General features: G+C 65.2%; 2 protein-coding genes across 5 annotated transcripts; both read left to right on the plus strand.

Annotated features, from left to right (window-relative positions):
- Positions 1-1,116: 1,116 nt before the first annotated feature.
- Positions 1,117-15,442, plus strand: LOC131562966 (laminin subunit beta-2-like). 3 transcript variants are annotated; one of them, XM_058812788.1, is made up of 35 exons: positions 1,117-1,207; positions 3,338-3,387; positions 3,888-4,063; positions 4,167-4,290; positions 4,400-4,473; positions 4,575-4,763; positions 4,842-4,905; positions 4,975-5,180; positions 5,260-5,380; positions 5,573-5,761; positions 5,886-6,065; positions 6,474-6,586; positions 6,677-6,756; positions 6,920-7,076; positions 7,274-7,426; positions 7,519-7,677; positions 7,754-7,875; positions 8,000-8,120; positions 8,645-8,831; positions 9,009-9,152; positions 9,634-9,865; positions 10,206-10,369; positions 10,495-10,719; positions 11,320-11,534; positions 11,620-11,716; positions 12,165-12,543; positions 12,627-12,811; positions 12,883-13,112; positions 13,198-13,401; positions 13,743-13,887; positions 13,973-14,184; positions 14,273-14,410; positions 14,626-14,802; positions 14,893-15,049; positions 15,192-15,442. In XM_058812788.1, exons 2-35 carry the CDS (start codon positions 3,357-3,359, stop codon positions 15,323-15,325), a joined length of 5,484 nt encoding a protein of 1,827 aa, XP_058668771.1. In that variant the 5' UTR covers positions 1,117-1,207; positions 3,338-3,356; the 3' UTR covers positions 15,326-15,442. The 3 variants fall into 3 exon arrangements, with proteins under 3 accessions (XP_058668771.1, XP_058668770.1, XP_058668772.1); XM_058812787.1 differs by lacking the exon at positions 1,117-1,207 and adding an exon at positions 1,570-1,700; XM_058812789.1 differs by lacking the exons at positions 1,117-1,207; positions 7,274-7,426 and adding an exon at positions 1,570-1,700.
- A 176-nt stretch (positions 15,443-15,618) lies between these two features.
- On the plus strand, positions 15,619-25,884 carry LOC131562890 (laminin subunit beta-2-like). 2 transcript variants are annotated; one of them, XM_058812673.1, is made up of 33 exons: positions 15,619-15,820; positions 15,989-16,152; positions 16,244-16,379; positions 16,571-16,644; positions 16,746-16,934; positions 17,009-17,072; positions 17,958-18,160; positions 18,248-18,368; positions 18,667-18,855; positions 18,926-19,105; positions 19,182-19,294; positions 19,384-19,463; positions 19,541-19,676; positions 19,851-20,006; positions 20,118-20,245; positions 20,328-20,445; positions 20,561-20,753; positions 20,827-20,970; positions 21,077-21,308; positions 21,384-21,547; positions 21,627-21,848; positions 22,418-22,632; positions 22,723-22,819; positions 22,888-23,260; positions 23,331-23,515; positions 23,590-23,831; positions 23,898-24,101; positions 24,194-24,338; positions 24,635-24,842; positions 24,923-25,064; positions 25,142-25,318; positions 25,393-25,552; positions 25,636-25,884. In XM_058812673.1, exons 1-33 carry the CDS (start codon positions 15,763-15,765, stop codon positions 25,770-25,772), a joined length of 5,349 nt encoding a protein of 1,782 aa, XP_058668656.1. In that variant the 5' UTR covers positions 15,619-15,762; the 3' UTR covers positions 25,773-25,884. The 2 variants fall into 2 exon arrangements, with proteins under 2 accessions (XP_058668656.1, XP_058668657.1); XM_058812674.1 differs by having other exon boundaries at positions 22,915-23,260.
- Positions 25,885-26,746: the final 862 nt, after the last annotated feature.

Below are 26,746 nucleotides of genomic sequence, written 5' to 3' on the forward strand. Positions count from 1 at the left end.
GCGGGGCTGTCAGTGCACTGACCCAGCACTAATGCTGGTGGGACCGTGGCCCTGGGCAGACAGCAGCTCCGGTGCCGTGCTGGAGCTCATTCCTCGAGAAGGGAAGTGGTTAAGTAATTCTCTGCTCATTAAGGATGTTCGGGAAAGTGCTGGCTGCCTGCTGCGTGCACGGAAGTCGGTCCAAGCAGGGCTGGCCAGGCGTGAGAGGCTGCCCCTGGAGCCTAGGGGCTCTGCCGAGGATGGGGGGGACGGGGGAGTCTCTGTGCTGCTGCAAGAGTGATCACTGCTGAAAGGTGCGGGGCAGCGAGGCTGTGGGCACGCGAGGAAGCGGGGGATGCTCGGCAGCGTTCAGCTGCCGGTGATGGAGGGCAGAGCTGCTGGCAGATCTCCGCCGGTGGAGCTGCCCCCGGACAGGCCCTGTCCCCGGGCAGACCCGGGCACCCCCACGCGTTCGGCTCTGGGGCAGAGGAAGGGATTGCAGCTTGGCATGGGAAGTCAGAGCAGCCTTCAGGGAGGTGCCTGGAAATGGACTGGGATGCCTCTCTTGTCCCTCACATCCCACTGAGAATCCTTCCCTCCCACTTTTACTTTGCTTTTCAAGGCCAGAGATCCTGTTACAGTTGCCTTTATCAGGCCTCTTTGGATCTCCTCAGAGCAGATGAGGTTTGCTTGGCAAGATCCCGTGACACAGACACGCTGGCCAGCGCTGATGGCTCTTTGTCATCTCATCTCCTGCCAGCTCTCCCAGCTCACAAGGTGGTAGTGGTGCCTGACCACCAGCCTGCCATGCTGGGCCCTCGCTGGGCACAGCCTGACCCCTCCTCCAGCCTTCCCAGTGCCGTGCATGGCTATGGGGAGCTGGTAGTGCGCTGTGCACAGCATCTCTTGTCCTGCTGAGGTGCCTGGCTGTCTCAGGGTGTCCCTGGGGGTGTGGGTTTTGGCATCCCTATGGCCGAGAGCCGCTTCTTTGTCTGCCCATGACCTTGCTTGGCGGCGGGTGGCCAGAGCATGGCCTTGGCGTGGAGAGCACACGGCTCCTCTTCCTTCCTTTGCCCTCGGCCTTGGCTAATAAAAGGCAAGGCACTATCCCTGCGTGACAGTGAGGGCTATGTGGAACCCGGCCCTGGTGCACAGCCGTGCTCCCTGCAGGGCTCAGCACCCAGCCCGGCCGGTCCAGAGGATCCCAGAGAGCACCGAGCAGCACAGGGTGAGTGGGGCATGGCAGTGCCCACAGTGCCGGCACTGGGTGTGAGCAGGATCCATCTGGCAGAGTACCGGGGCAGTGCAGTGCAGGCCTCCTGGTACCGCTGCTAGAGGCGCGCCCGGCAGAGGCACAGACGGGCCCGCGCAGTGCGGGGCGAGTCCCAGCCGGGCTGCCTGTCTCAGCAGCCCCACGTGCTGCGCAGCCGGGCACAGCCGCCCTGTGGGAATGCTCTCCCGGCCCGCCTAGGCACAGGACACTGCTGTGTCACACGGGGCCACCGCCAGCGTGTACCTTCCTCTGCCTCACCTTGGCTAAAGCTCGGTGCGGGCAGGTCCCTCCCCTCGCCTGGCACGGCTGCCGGAGGAGGAGACAGGCACCGGCCGCCCTCCTCCAGGAACAGCAGCTGAACCCAGCCCGAGCCCAGCGGGCCTCCGACTCCGCAGCCCACCCGGGCCACCAGCCACCTGCCCAGCGCCCCGGGCTCCCACGGGCACAGGTAGGAGCCGGTGCGCCGCAGGGGAGATCCTGGGCACGGCACAGCTCTGGGGCATGGCACAGCCCTTGGCACACGGCGCAGCCCATGGCACGGGCTGGCTGCTGGCTACTGGCGAGAGGCAGCACACAAGGCAGGAGCTGTGGGGTCCCTTGGCAGTGACAGGCTGGGTACCCCCACCCCTGCCATGCGCTTCCTGTGGCTGACGTGCGCCGAACTTTGCCCAGGGAGCTGTAGCAGTGGGCAGGGACAGGTACCTTGGGAGGGAGGGGACGTTCCCGTACGGCAGCATCGCCGCCGTGCCCGGGTGAGTTCCTGGTAGAGCAGATGCCCTGCAAGACTCCACCCTTCAGCGTAGCCGTGCAGGTGCCTTCGCTATGGCCATCCCCATCTGAGGCGAAGGATGATGCAGTGACCCCTGTGCGGCTGCACCCGCCTCTCCCTGGAGCATCAAGCACCCACCCATCCCACCATGCTGCCCCCACGCCTCACTGCCCGCGGCGGCCGGCACGTTCCTGCCGGGAGCCTGGGGAACGCGGTGCCTCTGGCCCGCCAGCCCACGAGGCGCCCTTTTGTTCGCCGGCGGGGCCCACCGTGCCGCCTGGGGGCCGGGGCGTGCCCGGGCTGCCGACGCCTGGCCGGCCTGGCCTCCGCGGGCGGGCGGGCGGCGGGGGCCTCCAGGCAGAAGGAATCGGCAGTGACATTCCCGTAGCCTGGAGACCGCCGTCCCTTTCAGCGGGCAGCCCATTTGAATAAGAATCGTGCACGGGGAAGGGGGGCCACCAGCCGCCATCCCATCGCTGCCCTTGCCCCGGCTCATTTCTGCGCTCCCAGCCCAGGGCCAGCGGGTCCCACGCCGCCCTCGGCCCTGGCCTTGGTCCCGCCGGACGCCGCAGGACGCCAGGTACAGGGGGTTCGGGGGCTCGGGGACCCTCGTGCCAGCACGTGGCTCTGCACTACCTTGCCTATCGCCCTGGCACGGCTTCGAGCGGGGCGGGTGCCAGAACGGAGCCGCGGCTCCCCCCGCCGCCCCGAGCCCCCTTGCCCTGGGCTGGCTCCGTGCGGGGGACAGGAGAGATGTGTTTGGGCAGAGCCGAGACCAGGCTTTGATCCAGCACTTGTGAGGCTGGGAGCGGGAAGTACCGGGAGAGGAGGAAACACAAAAGACAGCTCCAACCTAAATTTAACAGCGGGACCCTGGCCAGAGTCAGGGACGCCCTTGCCCAGCCGGCTCCAGCGTTCCTGGCTCCCCTCCCAAGCTGGCCCTGGCCCGGTGCTGGTACCCCCTAGGGACGCTAGTGACTCTCAAAAGGATAGATCCATTCTGAGCCAGGCAGGGTGGGGCACGGCACAGTTCGTGCCAGCTCTGGTGGGGCATAGCATGGCTGTGTGCCTGGATGCGTGTGTGACAGTCCCGCAGAGCTGCTCAGGTGGACACTGCATGTCATTCCGGAGGGCTTTCAGACCCAGCTGCCCCAAATGACCCTGATTCCTCGTGTTGTCCCTGGAAAGCACCATGCCGGTGTGGGGGGTGCATCCTGGACTGCACAGTCATGCTAGAGCCAGGAGAGGACAGGCACCAGCTGATTTGCACCCCGTACCATACGCCCTATCGCAGTGCCATCTCCATGTTCCACCAGGCAGATCCCGTGGTTGCCCATGGACCTCTTGGTGCTTGCTTTCCTCCTGGGTAAGCATTGGCCTTGGGGGCACCCTGCATGCCCACACTGCTGGGAGCTGCGGTGGTTCAGGGACCTCAGTCTGGTTGGAGGGTGCTGGGCAGCGGAGGTGGTGGCAGTGGCGATGCTCCCTGCCTGGCAGCACCCACAGCCTGACTGCCACAAAATCCAGCGGGGAATCCAGGCTGCACTAAGCCCTGGCGGGATTAGCAAGCACCTGACCTGGCTTCTGACTCCCCGCGGCGCTTCTCGGCACCCTGGGGCTGCCCAGGCCCCCAGGAGCAGGGGCAGCCCAGCCCCCCAGTCACCCCGCTCCCTGCCCCTGGTCACGAGGCTGTGGCGCTGCTGCCAGCACCTTTCCGGATCATGGAGCTTCATGCTGCATCAGTGGGTCGGGATGCAGGGATGGGACAGGATGGGACGGCTGGGGGTGGGGTGGGTGCGTGGGGAAGCAGGGGGTGCCCAAGCACCCCAGTGCAGCCCCCAGCCTGTGCCCTCATGCTCTCTGCAGTCGGGGGACTGGTGGCAGGGGGTTGGCAGGAGCCTGACCTGAGCCACGGCTGCGCCCGCGGCAGCTGCTACCCAGCCACTGGGAACTTGCTGGTGGGGCGAGCCTCCCGCCTGAGTGCCACCTCCACCTGTGGGCTGGATGGGCCCCAGGAGTACTGCATCGTCAGCCACCTCCAGGTGAGCCCACCCAGCCCCAGAACAGCTCCAGCATAGACCCACACAGCCAGGCACTGGTGCAGTTTCCATCACCCATCCCTGATGGTGCCACTCCCTGGCACAGGACTCGGAGAAATGTTTCACCTGTGACTCACGTGACCCGTCCCTGCCCGAGAGCCACCGCATCGAGAATGTCATTTACCTGAGCAGCCCCCATGACAAACGGACCTGGTGGCAGTCGGAGAACGGTGAGGTCAGGGTGGCACTGGGGTTGCCCCAGATGCATGTGCTGTGGGGCTGCATGGCCATGGGGGTCTTCCCCAGCCTCAGCCATCTCTGTCTCTCTTTGTCTTCCAGGTGTGGAGCATGTCAGCATCCGCCTGGACCTGGAGGGCGAGTTCCACTTCACCCACCTCATCATGAAGTTTAAAGTGGGTCCTGGCACATGGATCCCTGGGATGGGACGGGATGGGACAGGATGGATCTGGAGGGGCTGTGGGTCTGGTCCCCATCCCATCTGGGTGTCTTGCAGACCTTCCGCCCCGCGGCCATGCTGGTGGAGCGCTCAGCAGACTTTGGGCGCACCTGGAAGGTGTATCGCTACTTTGCCTACAACTGCTCCAAGCTCTTCCCTGGAATCCCCAGCCACTCCCTGGGGCTTGTGGATGAGGTGCTGTGTGACCAGCGCTACTCTGAGATCGAGCCGTCCAGCCACGGGGAGGTGCGTGGGGATGGGGTGGTGCAGAGCAGGGCCAGGGGTCTGGGTGGAATGGGATCACACATTCCTTCCTTCTCACAGGTCATCTTCAAGGTGCTGGACCCCTCCATCCCCGTAGCAGATCCCTACAGCCCAGACATCCAGGGTATGTTGCCGGGGTGTGGGGGATGCAGGGCTGGTGTCAGGGCAGGTGCTCACAGTGAACCACCCCCAGACCTGCTGCGTGTCACCAACCTGCGGGTGAACCTCACCAAGCTGCACACGCTGGGGGACAACCTGCTGGACTCTCGGAGGGAGGTGCTGCACAAGTACTACTATGCTGTGGATGAGCTGGTGCTGCGCGGGAGCTGCTTCTGCCATGGCCACGCTGCCCACTGTGCCCCAGCACCGGGTGCCCCGACACCCTCTGTCCCTGGCATGGTGAGGCACACGCACCCACCAGCATGGCACGGTGCCCCACGAGACCTGGCAGCCCCACTGAGCTGGGTGCTCCCCCCAGATCCACGGGCGCTGTGTCTGCGAGCACCACACGCAGGGGCTGAACTGTGAGCGCTGCGAGGATTTCTACCACGACCTGCCCTGGCGCCCGGCCGAGGGCTCCAACACCAACGCCTGTCGCCGTGAGTGCCAGGGCTGTCAGTGCTGTGCTGTGCCAGGGGTTTCGGGGTGCCAGGGCTGTACTTTGGGGAGCTTTGCAGTTGTGGTGCTGCATATCAGAGTAAGGGGGATCCAGGTAAGGGAGGTTTGGCACTTTGGCACTGCCAGGTGTGGGCCGTGGTGCCACATGCCATGCCACGGTGCTGTCCCTGCAGGCTGTGACTGCAATGAGCACTCACGGCGGTGCCACTTTGACATGGCCGTGTTCCTGGCCACGGGGAACAGCAGTGGGGGTGTGTGTGATGACTGCCAACACAACACCATGGGCCGCCACTGCCACCTCTGCAAGCCCTTCTACTACCGGCACCCTCGCTCCGACATCCGGTCCCCCACTGCCTGTGCCCGTGAGTGCCCTGGGACCCAGCCCCACGGCTTGTCCCAGCCCTATGGCTCCTGGTGCCACCTGCCCCAGCCTCATGGCTCCTGGTGCCAGCAGCCAGAACTACTGATGATCCTCTCTCTTGGCAGCGTGTGACTGTGACCCAGCAGGGTCCCTGGATGGAGGTGCCTGCGATGGGCACACGGACGTGGCGCTGGGCATGATTGCGGGGCAGTGCCGCTGCAAGGAGAATGTGGCCGGGCCCCGTTGTGACCGCTGCCGGCACGGCGCCTATGGCCTCAGCCACGACGACCCACAGGGCTGTCAGCGTGAGCTGGGAGCCAGGGATGGCATGGGAGAGGGGATAGGGGGATGATGGAGGGGTAGGGAGGAAGGGATGAAATTGGAGGGATGGGGAATGAAGAGATGTTGATGGAGGAATGGGGGTGGGATGGATGAGGGTGGAGGGATGGAGGCTATGGTGATGGAGGTATGGTGATGGAGGGATGAGGATGGAAGGATCTGGGACAGAGGGATGGAGATGGAAGGATGTAGGATGGAGGGATATGGCACAGTTGTATGAGAATGGATGGAGGGATGGTGATGGAGGGATGGTGATGGAGGGATTGGGATGGAAGGGATGGTGATGGATGGATATGGGACGGGGAAGGAGGGCCATGAAGCATGTGGGCTGTAATCCCACTGGCACCCCGTCACCTGTGCACGTGTGGGGGCAGCATGCAGGTGTGACCCACGGGGTACGGTGGCAGGCAGCTCCCCGTGTGACCCCATCAGTGGGGACTGCTACTGCAAACGCTTCGTGGCTGGGCGCTCCTGCAGCCAATGCGTGGTGAGTGCCCCAACCTGTCCCCAACCCTATAGCAACCCCCACGGCTGGGTTGGCCCCACACCTGCTCTACATGTCCCCTCCTCACTGCAGCCCGAGTTCTGGGGTCTGAGCTACGACCTGGGGGGCTGCCGGCCCTGTGCCTGTGACTTCGGGGGAGCCTACAACAACCGGTGGGGCCCAGTACAGCACCCGTGGGGCAGGGATGGGGACGAGAGTGGGGACAGGGCTGGGAGTCACACATGGGGGAGGGAGGGATGGGGACAGAGATGGATGTAGGGAGGGATGAAGACACAGACAGAAGGACAGATGAAAGGACAGGATGGTCACCCCCAGGTGCTCCATGGAGGATGGGGCATGTTCCTGCCGTCCCCACATCATGGGGCGGCAGTGTGACCAGGTACAACCCGGCTTCTTCTGTGCCCCCCTCGACTACTACACCTATGAGGCCGAGCAGGCCACCGGCCATGGCCACAGCCACCCTCAGCTCCCGGTGAGTGTCCTTGGGGGTCACTGTGCTTGTGCATGGCTGTGACTGTGCACCATGCTCCATGCATTGCTGCCGCTGCGCTCTATGCATGGCTGTCACCCTGTCCTGCATGTGGCTGTTATACCATGCCCTGTGCATGGCTGTCCTCGTGCACGGCTGTCCCTGTGCATGGCCGCCGTCCCCTGACCCCATCCCTGCAGGGCGCCATTCGGGTGGAGGTGCCCCAGGACTGCCTGGAGTACGACACCAGGGAGCCGGCGGGGCGGAAGGGACGCTCACGGCATCAGCACAGCCCCCTCCGTGCTCCCCAGCCCCCCGTCCCCTCGCGCCGCAGCCGCCAGCAGCCCCCCAAGGTGAGGGGGCAGGGGAGGGCACATTGAGGCACTGCAGGGCAGAAGTGGCTGGGGGTAGAGCCAGGGCCAAACTGTGCCGGTGCCCTGCCCAGCCGGATGTGGAGGAGGTGGTGCGGGACAGTGTCGGGCGCATGGTGACCTGGACAGGCTTGGGGTTCGCCCGGGTGCGGGACGGGGCTGGCCTGACCTTCCGCGTGGACAACGTGCCCTACGCCATGGACTACGAGCTGCTGCTGCGCTACGAGCCCGAGGTGAGCACGGCCACAGCCACGGCCACGGCGTGTATGGCACAGCTCAGCCCTGACACTGCCTTGCCTGTTGCCACAGTCAGCCGAGGACTGGGAGGCCGTGGTCAGTGTCAGCTCCCGGGTGCTGCCCACCAGCCCTCGCTGTGGGAACCTGCTGCCCTCCGAGCAGATGTACCGCCAGAGTCTGCCCCACAGCCAGAGGTGTGACGGGATGGGCTGGAGGGGCTGGGGATGGGAACGAGGGAGGTGGTTGGGTCCTGCTGCTGCTGTCCTTTTGCTGTCTCCATGGCCCTGTTGTGCCCATGCAACACCTGGTTCTGTACAGGTACGTGCTGCTGTCCCGGCCCTTCTGCTTCGAGCCCAGCACCCCTTATGAGGTGACCATGCGGCTTCAGCGGGCTGGTGTCACCCAGCGCCACCCTGGTGCCTTCATCCTCATTGACTCGGTGAGGGGAGTCCCACTGCCCCTTGTACCTGAGGCTTGGCAGGGGTGGGATCATGGGCAGGGACAGGGAACCAGAGGCTGGAGTGGGAAGTGACCCCCCTCTGGGAATGTACTTGGGGTTGGGATGGGGATGGGGATGGGGATGGGGATGAGATGAGATGAGATGAGATGAGATGAGATAGGGTGGGATGGAGATGGGGATGAGATGAGGATGGGGATGGGTATGGGGAAGTAGATGTTGAAAGGGAAGGGAATATCAATGAGACTGGGGATTTAGATAGAGTTAGGGTTGGCATAGGGAAGTCAGCGTGGAAGGGAATAAGGAAGCTTCTGGGGATGGCACTTTTTATGGGAATATCAGTGGGGTTGGGGGTGTCAGTGGAGCTGGGGCTGTTGATGGAGCTGGGGTAGTTGACCTCAGCAGCATTGGGACTGTCCTGGAGCACATGGATCCAGCCTAGTGGTCAGTGCCACAGTGGAGGCTGGCTGTGCCCCCCTGCCCCATCTCCTCTTCCCTTCCCCCAGCTGGTGCTCCTGCCACGGGTGTCAGAGTTGCCAGGGTTCCATGGGGCAGAGGCAGCAGTGCGCCAGGAGGAGCTGGAGCGGTACCAGTGCCTGGAGGTGTTTCACATGGCCCCCCCTCACCCCCTGGCCGAGGCCTGTGCCCGCCTGGTCTGCAGCGTCTCAGCCCTGATGCACGGCGGGGCTCTGCGTGAGTGGGGAGCCTGCAGGGTGGGACCCATGAGTGGGCAGGGCTGGAGTCCTGCTGGGGCAGTGGGTTAGGATATGCCCATGGCATGGTGGGCAGGAGAGCAGTGGCAGGGCATGGGCAGGTGTGGGCAGGTGCAGAAAAGGCAGCCCTGGCCCCATGCTGGTCCTGCTCCCGCAGCCTGCCAGTGCGACCCACAGGGCTCCCGCAGCAGCGAGTGCCAGGTGCAGGGCGGGCAGTGTGAGTGCAAGCCCCACGTCATCGGCCGACGCTGCGACCGCTGTGCCCCTGGCAGCTTCGGCTTTGGGCCCCTGGGATGCAGCCGTGAGTACTGGGATCTTCATCTGCCAGAAATTGCTGTCTCTCCTGTCTGTCTGTCCAGCCATCAGCACCCTCTTCACTTGTCTGTCTGTCCCATATGTCCATCTCAGCCCTGCTGTCCTGCAGCCCGTGGGTTCAGTCACAGTTATCCATCCATCCACCCATCCATCCATCCATCCATCCATCCATCCACCCATCCATCCATCCATCCATCCATCCATCCATCCATCCATCCATCCATCCATCCATCCATCCACATGAGCCCCCTGTGAGCATTGAGCTATCCTGCACCCTCTCATCTGTCTGTCCACCCATGCTCTTGTGGACCTGCGTGTCCACATGAGCCCTTTTGTGCCACAGCCCATGGAGTGAGCATGTTCTGGGCGCTGGTCCCCTGCCTGTCTGTCTGTCTGTCTGTCTGTCCGTCTGTCCACCCCTGTGTCCCTGTGCCCATGTGCCTGACCTGAGTTGTGCTGCCCTGCAGCCTGCACCTGCTCCCCGGAGGGCTCGGTGTCCCAGCTGTGTGACAAGGTGAGCGGGCAGTGCCGGTGCCAGCCTGGCACCGTGGGCCGGCAGTGTGACCAGTGCCAGCCCGGCCACTGGGGCTTCCCTGCCTGCCGGCCCTGCCAGTGCAACGGGCACGCCGAGGAGTGCGACCCCCGCACGGGCACCTGCCTGCACTGCCGCGACCACACCAGCGGCCGGCACTGTGAGAGGTGAGCCAGCTCCACGAGGAGGCCAGGGCGTGGCATGGGGTGGTGTGGCATAGAATGAGGTTGGTACAATGGAGTAGGACAGGATAAGATGTGATGGTATGAGATATGTTGGAATGGTGGGATGGATTGAGATGGACTGGCATAGATATGATGGGATGGGGTAGAATAGGATGGGATGGGATGGAATGGGATGGGATGAGATTGAGATGGAATGGGAGGTATATGATTGGCTAGGATAGGGTGAGATATGATGGTACAGGATACGATGGAATAGGATGGGATGGTGGGATGGTATATGGTGGATTGGAGGGACCCACTGGATCCCCTCTCGTCCTTTCAGGTGCCAGGACGGTTACTATGGGAACCCAGTGCTGGGCTCAGGGCAGCAGTGCCGGCCCTGCCCCTGCCCCGGCTACCCTGGCACACGGCACTACCACGGGAGCGCCTGCCATGCGGACGATGAGACACACCACATCGTCTGCCTCTGCGCCCCTGGATACGCGGGTGAGGGGCACGGCGGGCACGGGGCAGCAGGGAGCCCCTGCCTGGGGCTGCGGGACCCCAGCACCTACAGCCCCCCTCTCTGCAGGGCTGGGGGACCCCAGCACCTACAGCCCCCCTCTCTGCAGGGCCCCGCTGCGACCGCTGCTCCCCTGGGTACTTTGGGGCTCCGGAGATGGAGGGCGGGGAGTGCCGGCCCTGCCAGTGCAACAACAACATCGACACCAGCGACCCGGAGGGCTGCGACCCCCGCACGGGACAGTGCCTGCGCTGCCTGTACCACACGGCTGGGCCCCGCTGTGCCCACTGCCAGCCGGGCTACTACGGCAATGCCCTGCAGCGCAGCTGCCGGCGTGAGCGGGGCTGCGGGGCTGTGGGGCTGCGGGACTGTGGGGCTGCAGGGCTGTGGGGCTGCAGGGCTGCAGGGCTGCGGGGCTGCGGGGCTGTGGGGCTGTGGGACTGTGGGGCTGCGGGGCTGCAGGGCTGCGGGGCTGCGGGGCTGTGGGGCTGTGGGACTGTGGGGCTGTGGGGCTGCAGGGCTGCAGGGCTGCGGGGCTGCGGGGCTGTGGGGCTGCGGGGCTGCAGGGCTGGGGCTGCACCGGGGTTTGGGATGGGGAGGTTGAAGTGATGCACGGGCTCAAGGCAGGGATGAGGTGTGGGGTTGTGGTTGGGCGTGGGTGATTGGGGTTGGGTCAGGGAGAATTTTGGGGTGTTGCAGGGCTAGGGTTCAGGGCCAGGAGAGGTTTGGGGCTGTTTGAAGGGGTGGGGGGCTGTGCCTGGGTTGGGGCTGGGCAGGGGACAGGGATTGGGGTTGGTGGGGCTGTGCAGGGGTTTGAGGCCAGGCACACAGGGGGACACTGGGGTCAGGCAGATTTGGGGTGCTGGGTTCAGCACCACACTGCCTGGGCAGCGGGTATGGGCTGAGCCCCATGTGGCCACCCACCCTCCTGCAGGCTGTGGCTGTGACCCACGGGGCACACTGGCCTCCCACTGCACCGATGGCACCTGTGACTGTGACCGTGGCACAGGAGCCTGTGCCTGCCGGCCCAACGTTGTGGGCAAGAGCTGTGATCGCTGCGCACCCCACTTCTGGGGCCTGGGGGGGCCAAGGGGCTGTGAGCCCTGTGGCTGCCACCCCACACACGCCCTGCACCCTGCCTGTGACACAGTGAGTCCCCTGGCACCCTGGTACGGCTGCACTGCCCTCCTGGGGCCCAGTGAGCTGCTCAGTGAGCATGGCACTGTCACTGCAGGTGACAGGGCAGTGCCAGTGCCGGCCTGGCTTCGGGGGTCGTGTCTGTTCCCAGTGCCAGGAGCACCACTGGGGAAATCCTGAGCAGGAGTGCCAAGGTGGGAGCACACCCCAGGGATTGGGGAAGCAGGGGCTCTGGGGATGGGTGATATGGGGGGATTCTGGGTGCGTAGTGAGACTCTAGGGAAATGGGGGCCCTGGGGACATGGTGGGAGCTCTGAACATGGGACACTAAGGAGACAGTGGGACACTGGGGACACAAGGGACTCAGGAGATCTTGGGAATGTGGTGGGACACTGTGGGCATGACAGACCTTGGGGAAACAGTGGGATGCTGGGGACGTGGTGGAACACTGAGGACATAGCATGTCTCTGGAACATGCAGGACTTTGGGGACCCAGTACTTGGTGGAACTGTGGCGACAATAGAAGATGCTGGGGATAGATTGGATTCTGGAGGAATATGGTGGGATGCTGGGACAGGGCGGCAGTCTGGGGGCATGGGGCTCCATGGGAAGGCTGGGATACAGTGCCAACTGTCTCTGCAGCTTGTGAGTGTGAGCCGCTGGGTGCCGAGAGCCCGCAGTGCGAGCAGGACAATGGGCAGTGCCGCTGCCGGCCGGGCTTCGGGGGGCTGCGCTGTGACCGCTGCCAGCGGGGCTACCAGGAGCCCTTCCCCCGCTGCTCGCCCTGCCACCCTTGCTTTGGGCGCTGGGACCTGGCCGTGGGCAGCCTGCGGGAAGGGCTGCAGCGCCTCGGGGCACACGTGCAGGCACTGAGGGAGGGGGGCTCTGCACTCCCACTCAGCCCCCGTCGCCTGCGGGAGCTGGAGGAGGCTCTGGGACACGTGGAACAGCTGCTGGGAGAGGGGCACAGCCCTGGTAGTCCCCTCCTCGATGGACTGCCCAGGCAGCTGGGTGGCACCAGGCAAGTGTGCATGTAGGGCTGGGGTGGAGGGATCCCCCTCTTGTCCCTGCCTGAAAGTTTAAAACCATCCTCCCTACCCAAAGGATGGAGCTGGACAATTTCGGGAAGCACCTCCAAGAGTTGGAGCGGTATCTAGACCAGCTGGCGCAGGCGGATATGCAGCACCATGGCCGGCTAGCTGAGCTGAGCCGCCAGCTGGGGGGTCTCAACCGAACCACCTCCCACCTTCAGAGCCTCCTCGGCACTGTAGCAGCAGCTGGATTCAGCGGTAAGAGCAACCAGCGAGGTTTGGGTTTGGTGGCAGCCATCCCGGCCCAAGCCTGACACCCGCACCCTCAGAGTCCTACCGCAGCATCCTGGCATCGGCGGAGGCCTCGCGGCAGGCGGAGGCGCTGGCCAATGGCACGGCTGGCGAGCTCAGCAGGGCACAGATGACGCAGCGGGCGACCAAGCGGGCGCTGCAGCAGCGGGGCGATACCTTCCGCCGTGGCACAGCCGCCGCCCGGAAATCCTTACGGGAGACACAAAAACGGGTGATGGGGCTCAACATTGCCAGGATCAACGAGAAGGTGAGAGCAGGACCGGCAGAAGCAGTGTGGGCATCACCCGCCATGTAGCGTTGAGCTGCCATTTCCACCATTGGCATCATCACAGATTTGTGGGGCGCCCGGAGACCGGAGCTGTGAGGATGCGTCTTGTGGAGGAGCCTTGTGCCGAGACAGTGAGGGGACAAGGCACTGCGGTGGCACTGGGTGTGCAGGGGCACTGCCTGTCTCAGCTCGAGCCCTGAGCAGTGCTCATAATGCCTCTCAGCAGCTGGAGGTGGCATTAGGGCAGCTGGGTGTTGTGGCACAGAAGGTAGGGGTGGTTGCTTCATGGCACTTTCTGGGGTCCCCTTGTGTCCCCTTTGCATGTCCTGTTTGTGCCCTTTCCATGGCCCCCTTCTGTGTCCTGTTTTTTCCTTTTCCATGCCCTCAAGCATGTTAGTTCTGTATGTGTCTCTTATGCCCATTCAGAGATGTCCCTTGTGCCAGTTGTGTGTGTGCCCCCTTGGGCCACTGCTGTACCCTCTGTCCCCTTGCACCCCTCTTGCACGCTCCTTTGCAGGCTCATATCCTGTCCCCTCGTACCCCTTGCTCACCCCAAATGCCCCCTCCCGGGGCTGCCCTGTGCCCCCTGCTCAGCCAGGTGCCCCTCAGATGCAGGAGGTGCAGGAGCTGGCACGGGGGGCACGCAGCAGGGCAGAGGAGGTGCTGGGGCGCTCTCAGGCCACCCGCAGCCGTGCAGAGAAGGCGACAGCCCAGCTGCGGGACTTCATCCGCCGAATCAAGGCCTTCCTGGCAGGTAGTGACAGCACCGGGTGGGCACGTGGGCATGGCAGGACTCAGTGAGCCCACCCTGAGCCCACCCTGCTCCTCTGTCCCCGCAGAGGAGGGAGCTGACCCAGGCAGCATCGAGCTGGTGGCCCGGCAGGTGCTGAACATCTCCCTGCCCAGTAGCCCTGGACAGATCCAGGAGCTGCTGTGGGAGATGCGGGAGAGCATCAGCCAGCTGGAGGGGGTGGATGCGGTTCTCAACAGCACAGCGGAGGGGCTGGCTGTGGCACGGGATCTGCTGGCACAGGGACAGGAGGCCAGGCAAGTGGTGGGACCATGCTGGGGCAGTCAGGGGATAGGGTCAGTCCCCCTGCAGCAGCAAGGGCTGGAGCTGCCTGTGCTGCTGCAGGGAGCGAGCAGAAGGCATAAGGGATGAGCTGGCGGGGACACAGCAGGCACTGGAGGTGGCACGGACACAGGTGATGACAGCAGGGAGCACCCTGCAGAGCGCCAGGGATGCCATCCAGGTGGCTGAGAAGAGAGCCAGGGAGGTGAGGAGCACGGGCTCGGGGAGTGGAGCTGGTACTGCTGGGCATAATGGGATCAGTGCTGTGCAGAGGAAGACTGATGCCTTGGGCACATTATGGGTAGGGAGGCTGGTGCTGGGGAAATGTGGCTGGCATTGGGCAGGTGCCAGGGCAGTGGGGCTGGCACCATGGGCATGGTGGTTGCTGCGCCTGCTGCAGCCGGTGCCCGTCCCTGCCAGGCGGAGCGCAGGCTGCAGGCGCTGGACAGGAAGGAGTCTCAGGCGCAGCGGCGGCTGCGGGAGCTGGCACAGCGCATCGCCACCCTGCAGGAGCACAGCCGGGGCGCTCGCCACCTGGCCCAGCAAGCCAAGGATGGGGCACAGCGTGCCACCACCACCTCAGGGACACTTAGCCAGGTGAGCTCCATCCCTGCCTGGTTATGCATGCCACCAAGCAGGTACTGGGTGCTGCAGGTGCTCAGCCTCACCATGCCCTTGTGCCGCCAGGACCTGGCCCAGGTAACACAGCGTTATGTGGTGCTGAAGAACCGGGTGGGCACGCTGGACAGGGTGTCTGGTGGGGCCCTGCAGCGTGTGTCGCAGCTGATGGCAGAAGCCCGAGACCTCCTGGATAAGGCCAGCAACAGCAAAAGGAAGCTGGAAGGTGAGAGGGAGCACATGGTGGGGTACATTTCCTGCCACCTCCCCATACATCTCCCCGCGTCCCCCTGGGCCTGTCCCACCGGGTGTCCCGACTATGGGACATGGTGGGAGGCTGCACTGTGACCATGTTGCGTGTCCCACAGATCTGGAGCAGCGCTTTGGGGCCAATGAACGGATGATGGCGGCAAAGGTGACACGGCTGCAGGCTTTGGAGCAGCAGGTCACCGGGCTGTTGCAGGAGATCCGGGAGAGGGCCAACGCTTACGCCACCTGCTAGGGACCACTGGCGGGACCGGGGCCGGTCCTGCCCCGCCGCCCCGCAGGTCCCCGAGCCCGGGAGTCCCGTCCAATCTGCGGGTGCCTTTAGTGCGGGCGCGCCTGCAAATAAAGCCCTAAACTGTGTGTGCCTGTGTCCGATGCATTCTGTCCAGCCTGCTCCTGCCTCCTCCCGCCTCTCCCGGCCGGCCCGCTCCCCCGCTCCAGCCGGGATCCGCCCCGCGCTTTCCGCGCAGCCCCGAGCGCTGCGCCTGCCGCCAGTTCGGAGGGGCCGGGAGGGACCGAGAAGGGGACGGGGAAAGGACTGGGAACGGGAACGAGAAGGGGAACCGGTGAGTCAGGACGGGACAGGACGGGACCGGTGGGCACCTGCCGAGCGCCCCCTTTGCGCTCCCTTTGCGCCCCTTTCCGTCCCGTGTGGCCCCGTGGCGCCCCGCGATGCGGAGCCCGGCGAAGCGGAGCCCCGCCGTCCTGCTGCTGCTGCCGCTGCTGGCCGGTGAGTCCGCGTCCCGCGCCGCGGCGGGGCCGGTGGGCGCCAGGGTCCGGCCCGGCCCCGCCGTCCCGTTTCCGGGCGGTCGCGGAAGGGGCCCCGGGCGCGGCGGGGGGAAACCCGGCCCCGGCCCCCCCGGCCCCGCAGCGCCCTCAGCCGCCCGCCGCTCCGCAGGGTTGGGGGTGGCCCTGGCCCCCGATTCCCCCAAGGGCTGTGCCCGCGGCAGCTGCTACCCGGCCACCGGGGACCTGCTGGTGGGACGAGCAGCCCGCCTGAGTGCCACCTCCACCTGCGGGCTGCGCCGGCCCCAGCCCTACTGCATCGTCAGCCACCTCCAGGTGAGTGGGACGGGACCTGGGGGGACAAGACAAGGATGAGGGGCACGGGACACGGTTGGGTACACGCGTCATTGAACCTTCCAACTCGCAGGAGGAGAAAAAGTGCTTCATCTGCGACTCCCGGCGGCCCTACGATGCCCGCACCAACACCAACAGCCACCGCATCCAGAATGTGGTCACCAGCTTTGCCCCCCGCCCCAAGAAAGCCTGGTGGCAGTCAGAGAACGGTGAGTAGTGGGTGGGGATGGTGGAGCATCCTGTCCTGTCCCGAGGGGCTCTCCTTCCCTTCCTCCCACACTGAGGAAGTGTGACTCAGCCTGTGGCCGTGGCCACGCCCCTGGACCACTGCCGGGTGGGGGGGACGAGCCCCCGGGACCTGTGAGTGGGTGCTTCCACTTGTCACACTTGTCACCCCCAGGTGTGGAGCATGTCAGCATCCAGCTGGACCTGGAGGCCGAGTTCCACTTCACCCATCTCATCATGACCTTCAAGGTGGGTCCCAGCATGTGGGTATCCAGGCTGGGACAGGACGGGATGGATCACGCCCTCAGGGACTGTGGGGCTATCCCCTGTCCCACACGGGTGTCTTGCAGACGTTCCGGCCTGCGGCCATGCTGGTGGAGCGCTCAGCTGACTTTGGGCACACCTGGAAGGTGTATCGCTACTTCGCCTACGACTGCGCTGCTTCCTTTCCCCACGTGCCCCACGGGCCCCCGCGCCGCATCGATGATGTCGTCTGCGAGTCCCGCTACTCTGACATCGAACCCTCCACTGAGGGGGAGGTGAGGCCCTCGAGTGTCCCAGGAGAGTCAGGGGATCCCCTGCACTGGTCTCATCACCTTGCTGTCCCTTCCAGGTCATCTACCGGGTGCTGGACCCTGCCATTCCCATCCGGGACCCCTACAGCCCTGCCATCCAAAGTGAGTCGCCGGCCATCTAGGCTCCTGCTTGGCTGCTCTATTTTGGGTGTAGCTATTTTGGCTGCTCTCTCCCTGCTCTGGGCCCTACACAGGGATCAGGACCTGATCCAGCCTGCGTGGTCTTGGGCCCCTCTGCACCCTGCCCTGTGAGAGCAGCTGAAGATCAGGCTGCATTGGGTTAAATGGAGGAGGATGGCTGTGCCACGGCTGAGCCCAACACCAGCTGTGGTTTGAGATGGGAAGTCAGGCTGGGCATGGGACACAGTGGGTTAATCACCCACCCAAGCTAAATTTAGCCTGGGAGCAGGAGGGGTGGAATCTGCAGGGCAGGGCTTCTGGGAAAATGCAGTTCTGGGGAAGCTATCCTGTTGTTCCCAAGGCCCCCAGGCTGCACCCACCACACCAGGCACAACCATCTCCTGGGAACAGCCCCCAAAGGTGAGTGCCCTGAGACACGTGAAAGGTGCTGTGCCAAGAGTGCTGTTCTGCACTGGTGGGGTCCCAGCCTGCCTCTGCTGTGGGAATGCAGAGCCCTGCCCACGCACAGCCAGTCTGTGCACAGCTATGTGTGTGGGAGCTGAACCCCCACAGCTACGTGCAGCCCAGCCTCGCCACATGCAACCACGTGCCTGTGAGCCAAACCATGCACGGGCCTGGGCCAACACTGTGTGATATAGAAAACCACAAAAGACCAGCCTGATACTGTGCAGCCCTGCATGGACACCCCATGCTGTGCACAACCCATCCCAACCATGCCCAGCTCCTCTGAACCACCCACAACCTCCTGTGCCACGCTCAGCCCAGCCCAGCTGTGCCTGGCAGAGTTGAGCTGTGCATAGATGTGCCCAGCCACCCTGTGCCAACAGGGGTCTCTCCCTGCCCTAGACCTGCTGCGTGTCACCAACCTGCGGGTGAACCTCACCAAGCTGCACACCCTGGGGGACAACCTGCTGGACTCTCGGCGGGAGATCCGGGAGAAGTACTACTACGCGCTCTACGAGCTGGTGATGCGCGGGAACTGCTTCTGCTACGGGCACGCCTCTGAGTGCGCCCCGCTCAGCGGGGCCCCTGCCACCACCGATGGCATGGTAGGGCAGGCCAGGCTTGTGTGCCCTGCTGCAGCTGGGTAGCTGTGCCGCCTGGTCCCGCAGCCCCTCACTGTGGCATCCTGGCAGGTGCACGGGCGCTGTGTCTGCAAACACCACACGCAGGGGCTGAACTGCGAGCGCTGTGAGGATTTCTACCAAGACCTGCCCTGGCGCCCGGCTGAGGGCTCCAGCACCAACGCCTGTCGCCGTGAGTGCCCTGCTGGCACCGGCTCCTGGCACAGTGATCCCAGTGCCAGAGCTGCCAGGCTGTGCTGTGCCAGGGGTTTTGGGGTGTTGTACAGTGGGATGCGGTTTGGTGGTGACTGGCATCATGCAGACTGGCTGAGGGTGTCTAGGGTGCCAGGGCTGTACTTTGGAGAGGTTTGGGATTGTGTTGCTGCATGTCAGCAAGGAGAGCCCAGACAGGGGAGGTTTGGCACTTGGGGTGCTGCCTGCCAGGTGTGGGCCGTGGTGCCACATGCCATGCCACGGTGCTGTCCCTGCAGGCTGTGACTGCAATGAGCACTCACGGCGGTGCCACTTTGACATGGCCGTGTTCCTGGCCACGGGGAACAGCAGTGGGGGTGTGTGTGATGGCTGCCAGCACAACACCATGGGCCGTCGCTGTCACCTCTGCAAGCCCTTCTACTACAAGGACCCCACCAAGGACCTGCGGGACCCCGCGGTGTGCCGAGGTTAGTGCGAGGCAGGCTGTGCAGGGGGGTGCTTTGGTGGTCACAGTGCTCACCCTGCCTGTCTCCCCAGCTTGTGACTGTGACCCTGAGGGTTCTCTGGATGGTGGGCTGTGTGACGGTGCTGATGACCCAGCCAGGAGCCTGATTGCGGGGCAGTGCCGCTGCAAGGAGCACGTGGCTGGTCCCCGCTGTGACCGCTGCAAACCCGGCTTCTTCGGCCTCAGCGCCGACAACCCGCAAGGCTGCCGAAGTAGGTACCGGGGTGGCACCTATTGGGGTTGGGCACGTGGTTTGGCATTGCTGGAAACTGCTGGCTCTCCATGCAGGGTGCCATTGTGACCCCCGTGGCACGGTGGCTGATGGCAGCCGGTGTGACCCTGTCAGTGGGGAGTGCTTCTGCAAGCGGCTGGTGACTGGGCGCAGCTGCAACCAGTGCCTGGTGAGTGGGGCTGTGCCACGGCCCCTGCAGAGTACTCAGCACTGCAGCACACAGACAGCTGCTCTTTAACACCCTGTGACCCCCTGCAGCCCGAGCACTGGGGACTGAGCCACGACCTCCCGGGCTGCCGGCCCTGTGACTGCGATGTGGGAGGTGCTCGCAACAACCTGTGAGTCTTTGTGGGGATGCAGAGGGCAAGGGACATCCCTCCTGGCATCAGGGCTGATGGTGCTGCTGGGGTACCAGGTGTGTCATGGGGACAGGGCAGTGCCAGTGCCGCAGCCATGTGATAGGACGACAGTGTGAGCAGGTGGAGACCGGTTTCTACCGCATCAACCTGGATCATTACACCTATGAGGCGGAGGATGCACGGCTGCATCAGGTAAGGAATGCAGGTGTCCCTGGGGAGGACATCAGGCAGAGCAGCACAGTGGGTGCCCCTTTGCAGGGTGCCCAGACCAGCAGGCAGTGGTCTGCCTCCCTGCTCAGGGCAGAGCAGTGCCTGCTGGCCAAGGTGATTTTCAGGGTCCCATCTCACAACACCTGCTTGCACCAGGGCTCAGTGGTGGAGCGTGAGCCACCCCCAGACCGTCCAGCTTCCTGGACAGGGACAGGCTTTGCCCGCATGTTGGAAGGCGGCTGGGTGGAGTTCCATGTGAGTGATGTGCCTTTCTCCACTGAGTACAATGTGGTCATCCGCTATGAGCCACAGGTGAGCACCAGATGGTGAAGCCAGCAGTGTGATATATTGCCAGATTGGGAGGTAGTGGTGGGGAGTTCCAGATGGTCAGGCTTTTTGACACTACCCCTTCTTGGCTGACAGCACCCAGAGGCCTGGCAGGAGGTGAGGCTGAAGGTGCTGCGCCCCAGCCCTGTCTCCGCCAGCAGCCCTTGTGGAAACACCATCCCTGCTGATGACCAGCTCTCCACCAGCCTCCCCTCTGGTGCCAGGTAAATACCTCAGTAGGGTTGGGCTGTGCTGGGGCTCACTGGAGGCACATGGCTGCCCTTGTTCTGTTTTGCCCCCATCCAGGTATGTGGTGCTGTCCCAGCCCATCTGTTTGGAGCAGGGTGTCTCCTACATGCTCCGCCTGGAACTGGGCTGTGCTGCTGCTCATCAGGATCCCACTGCCAGTGTGCTCATTGATTCGGTGAGGGGCAGACGGCCACTGGGATGGGGGACAGCAACCCTTTAGGGGGATAGGATGCAGCCATAGGGAACACAGGGAGAGAGGGACGTGATGTCCCACTGACTTTGCCCCGCAGCTGGTGCTCCTGCCCCGTTACTCCTCACTGGAGATGTTCATTGCGGGTGACCCCAGCTCCATGGAGCGCCGGGAAACCTTTGAGCGGTACCACTGTGCCCAGCCTTTCCACGCTGCAGGGCCCTCGCCTGTGGCTGAGCCTTGCTCCAGCCTCCTGCACAGCCTCTCAGCCATCCTGCATGATGGGGCGCTGCGTGAGTACAGCCCCACACCCTGTCCTGCCCCTGTCCCACAGCAGCTGACACTGACCCTGCTCTCTGCCCACAGCCTGCCTCTGCGATCCCCAGGGCTCACTCAGTGCCGAGTGCCAGCCCCAGGGTGGGCAGTGCCAGTGCAAACCCAACGTCATGGGACGGCGCTGTCAGCGCTGTTCTCCAGGAACCTTTGGCTTTGGGCCTGGCGGGTGCCGATGTGAGTGCCAGTGGGAGAGGAGCCCGGGCATCCCAGGGCTGGGGGCATGGGGAAGGGGTGCTCTCTACAGCTCGGGGGCAGACGCTGTGGGTGCTGTGCCTTCCAGCATGCCAGTGCAGCCGTGAGGGTTCAGTGAGCACCATCTGTGACAGCACCACCGGGCAGTGCCCCTGCCGTGAAGGCACCCATGGCCCACGTTGTGACCGCTGCCAGCCCGGCCACTGGGGCTTCCCTGTGTGCCGGCCCTGCCAGTGCAACGGGCACGCCGAGAGCTGTGACCCTCGCACAGGCAGCTGCCTGCGCTGCCGTGACCACACGGATGGGGAAAGGTGCCAGAGGTAGGTGGGGTACGTGGCCAGACTGGGGCAGGGTGCTGCCAGCAGCCCCAGCTCCTGCTGACCTCCTGCCTGCAGGTGTGCAGCCGGACACTTTGGGAACCCAGTGCTTGGCTCCGGGCAGCACTGCCGGCCCTGCCCCTGTCCTGAGGGGCCCAGCACCCCCCACCACTTCGCTGCCTCCTGCTACCAAGACAGCCACTCCCAGCAGGTCATCTGCCACTGCAGCCCTGGGTACACAGGTGGGTACCTGCCAGGGCACACTCAGTGCCTGCTGGGGTGCCCTGTCCCCAGGCACTGCCCAGCGCTCTGTGTCAGCAGGTTCCCGCTGTGATGAGTGTGCCCCTGGGTACTATGGGGACCCTCTGCAGGGCGGGCGCTGCCTGCCCTGCCAGTGCCACGATAACATCGATGTGACGGACCCAGAGGCGTGTGACCGGCGCACAGGGCAGTGCCTGCGCTGCCTCTACAACACTGCAGGGCCCCACTGCACCGAGTGCCAGCCCGGCTTCTACGGGGATGCCACACGACACAGCTGCAGGCGTGAGTACCCACAGCCTGCCAGGACAGACACAGACTTGCCGCCAGGGTCTGACACATCCTTGGGGACCATGTGTGCAATAGTCCCATGTGCACCAATGGCTGCCCCTGCTTGTGCACAGGGCTGGGGAGTCCCTGCAGCCCTGCCCTGTAACAGGGTTGTCTCCTCTGCCCAGCCCCAGCACTGTGGCCCAGTCCCTGTCCCCATGTCCAACTTATTCCTTCCCATCTATATCCTATTCTCATTCCCATTCTTGTCCCCATTGCCATCCCATCCCCACTGCCATCCATCTATCCCCATCCTGTCCTTATTCCAGCTCTATCCTGACCCCAGTCCCATCTCCATCCTATCCCCACCAGTGGTCCTCATGCTGCACACATTCTCCCTTCCTCCAGTCTCTACCCCGTCCTTGTCCAATCTCTGTGTCCATTCTGCTTCCACCCTCATCCATCATCATCCCACTCCTGCTCTGTCCCCATCAGAACTTCCATCCCATCTCCATCCCAATCTCATTCCCATCCTTGCCCTCATTCCCTCAACTCTATCTCTGCTCAGTGCCTCTTGGTTCCAGGGTGCTCCTGCAACCCCCTGGGCACTGATGCCAGCACCTGTGGGCCGCAGCAGTGCCACTGTGACAGGCACAGCGGGCAGTGCCACTGCCTGCCCCATGTGGAGGGCCAGAGCTGTGACCGCTGCAGCCCCAACTACTGGAACCTGGCCAGCGGGCAAGGCTGCCAGCCTTGTGACTGCCACCCCCAGCACTCTCTGTCACCCACCTGCAACCAGGTGAGACACGTCAGGGACAGGGGTTGGGGGATGGGATAGGGCTGGGGGTGTGCTGCAGCAGTGCCAGCCTGGCCATGCCATGTCTGTCAGTTCACAGGGCAGTGCTCCTGCCGGCCAGGCTTTGGCGGCCGGACTTGCACCGACTGCCAGGAGCAGCACTGGGGTGACCCGCGGCAGCAGTGCCGAGGTGAGAGCTGGTGCCAGTGGGGGGACCACAGTGGAGCCTCTGGTGCCCTGACACTACTTTCCCTGCAGCCTGTGACTGTGACCCCCGTGGCATAGCCAGTGCCCAGTGCCACCGCAGCAGCGGCCACTGTGACTGCCGGCCTGGCATCTCTGGAGTCCGCTGTGACCAGTGTGCCCGGGGCTTTTCTGGTACCTTCCCTGCCTGCCAGCCCTGCCACCCCTGCTTCGGGGACTGGGACCGTGTGGTGCAGGATCTGGCTGCCCGTACCCGAGCGCTGGCAGAGCGGGCCAGGCTCCTGCAGCACACCGGGGCTGCCGGCGCCTTTGAGGGCACCTTCCGGCAGCTGGAGGAGAAACTGGCCGCTGTACGTGACGTGGTGGCCGCCCGCAACACCACTGCTGCCACCGCTGCCCACCTGACACACACCATGGAGGGGCTGCGGTGAGCACCTGGCACGGGGCACGGCTCCCAGGGTAGCCGAGGGGCAGCTTTTCACCCCCTTGCTTTGCAGGCGCCAGATCGAGGAGGCAACTGAGAGGCTGACACGGGTGGAAGGGGAGCTGACGGCCGCTCAGGATGCCAACTTCAATGCCAGCCATGTGCTGAACACTGTGGACCGGGGCGCCCGCGCCCTCAACCACAGCCTGCAGGACTTGGAACAGCGGCTACACACCCTCAAGACCTCCAATTTCCTTGGTGAGCCACACCACAGAGGCAGGCCAGGGCGGTCAGGCCATGGCCGGGGGTCTGACAGTGTCCCTCACCCCCAGGTGCCTATGACAGTATCCGTCAGTCCTATCAGGAGTCACAGGAGGCCGAGCGCCGGGCGGACGCCTCCACCCGTGCCGTGCCCAGCCCTGTCAGCAGCTCGGCCGGCACTCGGCAGCGCACTGAGCAGCTCCTGGCCAGCCACAGGGATGGCTTCAACCGCCACAACGCAGCCAGCCGGCGGGCACTGATGGACCTGGCAGCGAGGGCACAGGCACTGAGCCTGCAGCCGCTCAACGAGAAGGTGGGACACGGGCAGGGAGCTGGGGAATGGCACCCAGAACTGCCCTGATCCTGTGCTGCCTTGCAGGTCTGCGGTGTGGTGGGAGATGTGCCCTGTGCTGAGAGCCCTTGTGGGGGTGCTGGGTGCCAGGATGAGGACGGGGGACGACGCTGTGGTGGTCTGAGCTGTGGTGGAGCCGTGTCCAAGGCTGACAGTGCTCTGGACCGGGCACGCCATGCCCAGGAGGAGCTGCGTCAGGCTGCCAGCGACATGGCCCAGCTCTCCCACAAGGTGTGTGGCCCATGGGTGCTGGTGGGATCTGGTGGCACAGCCACGCTCTGCAGCCCTTGGGGCTGGCACCGAGGGTCTCTGCCCATGCTCAGGTGGCAGAGGCCAAGGGGAAGGCAGACGAGGCCCGGCTGCGAGCGCAGGCAGCCCTGGACAAGGCGAACCAGACCAGGGCCCGTGTGGAGAGCTCCAACAAGGAGCTGAGGGAGCTCATCAGCCACGTCAAGGCCTTCCTGAGCCGTGAGTGCCAGCATGCCGGGAGGGCTGGCCACCCCTACCTAGGGCTCTGTGGCTCTGCACCTGCACCACACTGCACTGACCCTGCACTGCACTGCATTGTCCCAACACTGCGTGTGGGCTGTGCCACCCCTGCCCCATGCTGCATTGCCTGGTCCCTGCCCTGCCCCAGCCATCCTGTACCCTGCAGCCATCTCTGGCCCCCCTGCCCTGTCCCATGTTCCCCTCTTCCCTTTGGCCTGCCTGCCCCCTGCACCCCGGTGTGCTGTAGCGAACACACTGACTGCTTCCACCTGCAGAGGAGGGGGCTGATCCTGAGAGCATTGAGGTGGTAGCCAGTCGGGTACTGGAGCTGTCACTCCCTGCTGCGCCGGACCAGATCCACCGCCTGGCCGAGGAGATCAAGATGCGGGTGCGCAGCCTGGCCAGCGTGGATGCCATCCTGGAGCAGACAGCCAGTGACGTGCAGCAGGCTGGGCAGCTGCTGCAGGATGCCCAGCGGGCCAGGTGAGCCCAGGGATGTGAGGACTCAATCCCTCTGGGGAGCCCAGCCCAGGCCATGCTGAGGCTTTGCTATGTGGCCGCAGGGCTCGGGCAGAGGCAGTGCGGGGCACGGCTGAGGCCGTGCGGCAGGCGCTGGAGGAGGCACGGCAAGCCCAGGGCATGGCTGAGCGGGCGCTGCAGCAGGCTGCTGGTGACATCCAGCACAGCGAGAGTGCCCTTGCCACGGTGAGAACCCCATCCCTACGACCAGGGGACCCCATCCGCACTGTGCAATCACCAAACTCCCATGCCACCATCCCCAGATGCAGACCCAGACAGGAAGTGCAGAGCAGCAGCTGGCAGGTGCCATGGAGCAGATCGGGCTCCTGGACAGGCAAACTGACGCCCTGAAGGTGAAACGTGCAAACAACAGCCTGGCAGCCACACGTGCCCAGGAGGCAGCCAGCACTGCGCGGGACCGGGCCGGCGAGGCCAAGCAGGTGGGTGATCAGGGGGACAACGTGGCAACAGGGGTCCCGTGGCGATGCTGCTGACCAGCCCCGCTGCCCAGCAGGTGCTGGACGGGCCACTTCGGGACCGGTACCGGACAGCGCAGGAGCTGGTGGAGCACCGGGCGCAGGGCGTGCAGCAGGCGGGCAGCCGGGCACAGCAGCTGCAGGAGGAGGCCGCGGGGCTGCTGCAGGACGCCCAGGGCAAGCTGCAGCGGCTGCGAGGTGAGGCCGGAGCGGGGATGCTGGGGCGGGGCTGGGGGCAGCGGTGGGAGGCCGGGCTGACTCATGTTCCCGTTTCCCTGCAGCGCTGGAGGAGGAGTACGAGCGGAACGAGCGGGTGCTGGATGCCAAAGCGGCCCAGCTGGGCGGGCTGGAGGCCAGAATGAGGGAGGTGCTGGCCACCATCAACCAGCAGGTCCAGATCTACAACACCTGCCAGTGATCCCCGAGGGCCTGGACCCCCGAGCACCGAGCACCCAGCCTCCCGCCGCCCGGCCCCCGCCTGCCCCGCGGCGACAGGCGGGATGGGGGCTGCAGAGTACCCCGCGTGAATAAAGTTGCAGAGCAAATCTCGCCTCCGCCCCGTGGGCCGTCCGCCACGGGGGCCCGCAGCGGCTTCCCCCGGGTGGGAGCTGGACGCCACCGGGTGTGGGGCACAGCGGGGCGGGAATAAGCAGCGGGGCTGGGGGGCACAGCGGGCGGGAATCGGCAGCGGGGCTGGGAGGCACAGCACAGCCGGGATAATACCCCAGAGCAGCCCGGCAGTGCCAGGCTCAGCCCCGGAACGCCCGCGGACGAGCCCGACGCCCCCGCGCGCTCCCGGTGCCGCGGGAACGCGCCGGCACCACCCCCGGCCCGCGTCACGTGACTCGACTCTCTCCCTCGCTCTCGTGTCACGTGGGCGTGCCCGGCGGTTCCCGGAAGTGCGTCACGGGCTCGGGCCTGTCTCCGTTGTCGGCCCGCTCGGAACTTCGGCGCGGCACAAACAGACCGGAGCGGCGGGCGGGGCCGTGAGTGCGGGGAGGGCCGGGCCGGCCGGGCCGGGGCGGCGGCGGGGCCCGGGGGCGGCGAGCGGCGCCTGGGCCAGCGCGGGGTGAGGGCCGCAGCGGCGGGCAGGGCCCGGGGGCGGCGGGAGGCCGGGATGCGGCCCGTGGGCACGGGAGCCGGGGCGGCGGAGAGCGAGGCAGGCAGCGGATGGCGGTGGCGGCGGCCTGTGCCGGGCCTGAGCGGAGAGAACGTGCGGGGCGGCAGAGCTGGGCCCGCGGGGCTGAGAGCGGTGCTCGGCAGGACGGGCCGAGCGCGGCAGCCCCGGGCAGGAGCCGCCGGTGACCTCGTGCTCTGCCCGCCGGGGCCGTTCGCACAAACACCGCTCACACAAACACCGCTCACACAAACACCGCTCACACTCCTTTTGCC

The sequence above is a fragment of the Ammospiza caudacuta genome, chromosome 12 (assembly GCF_027887145.1).
Source record: "Ammospiza caudacuta isolate bAmmCau1 chromosome 12, bAmmCau1.pri, whole genome shotgun sequence".
In the NCBI taxonomy this organism is placed as follows: Eukaryota; Metazoa; Chordata; class Aves; order Passeriformes; family Passerellidae; genus Ammospiza; species Ammospiza caudacuta.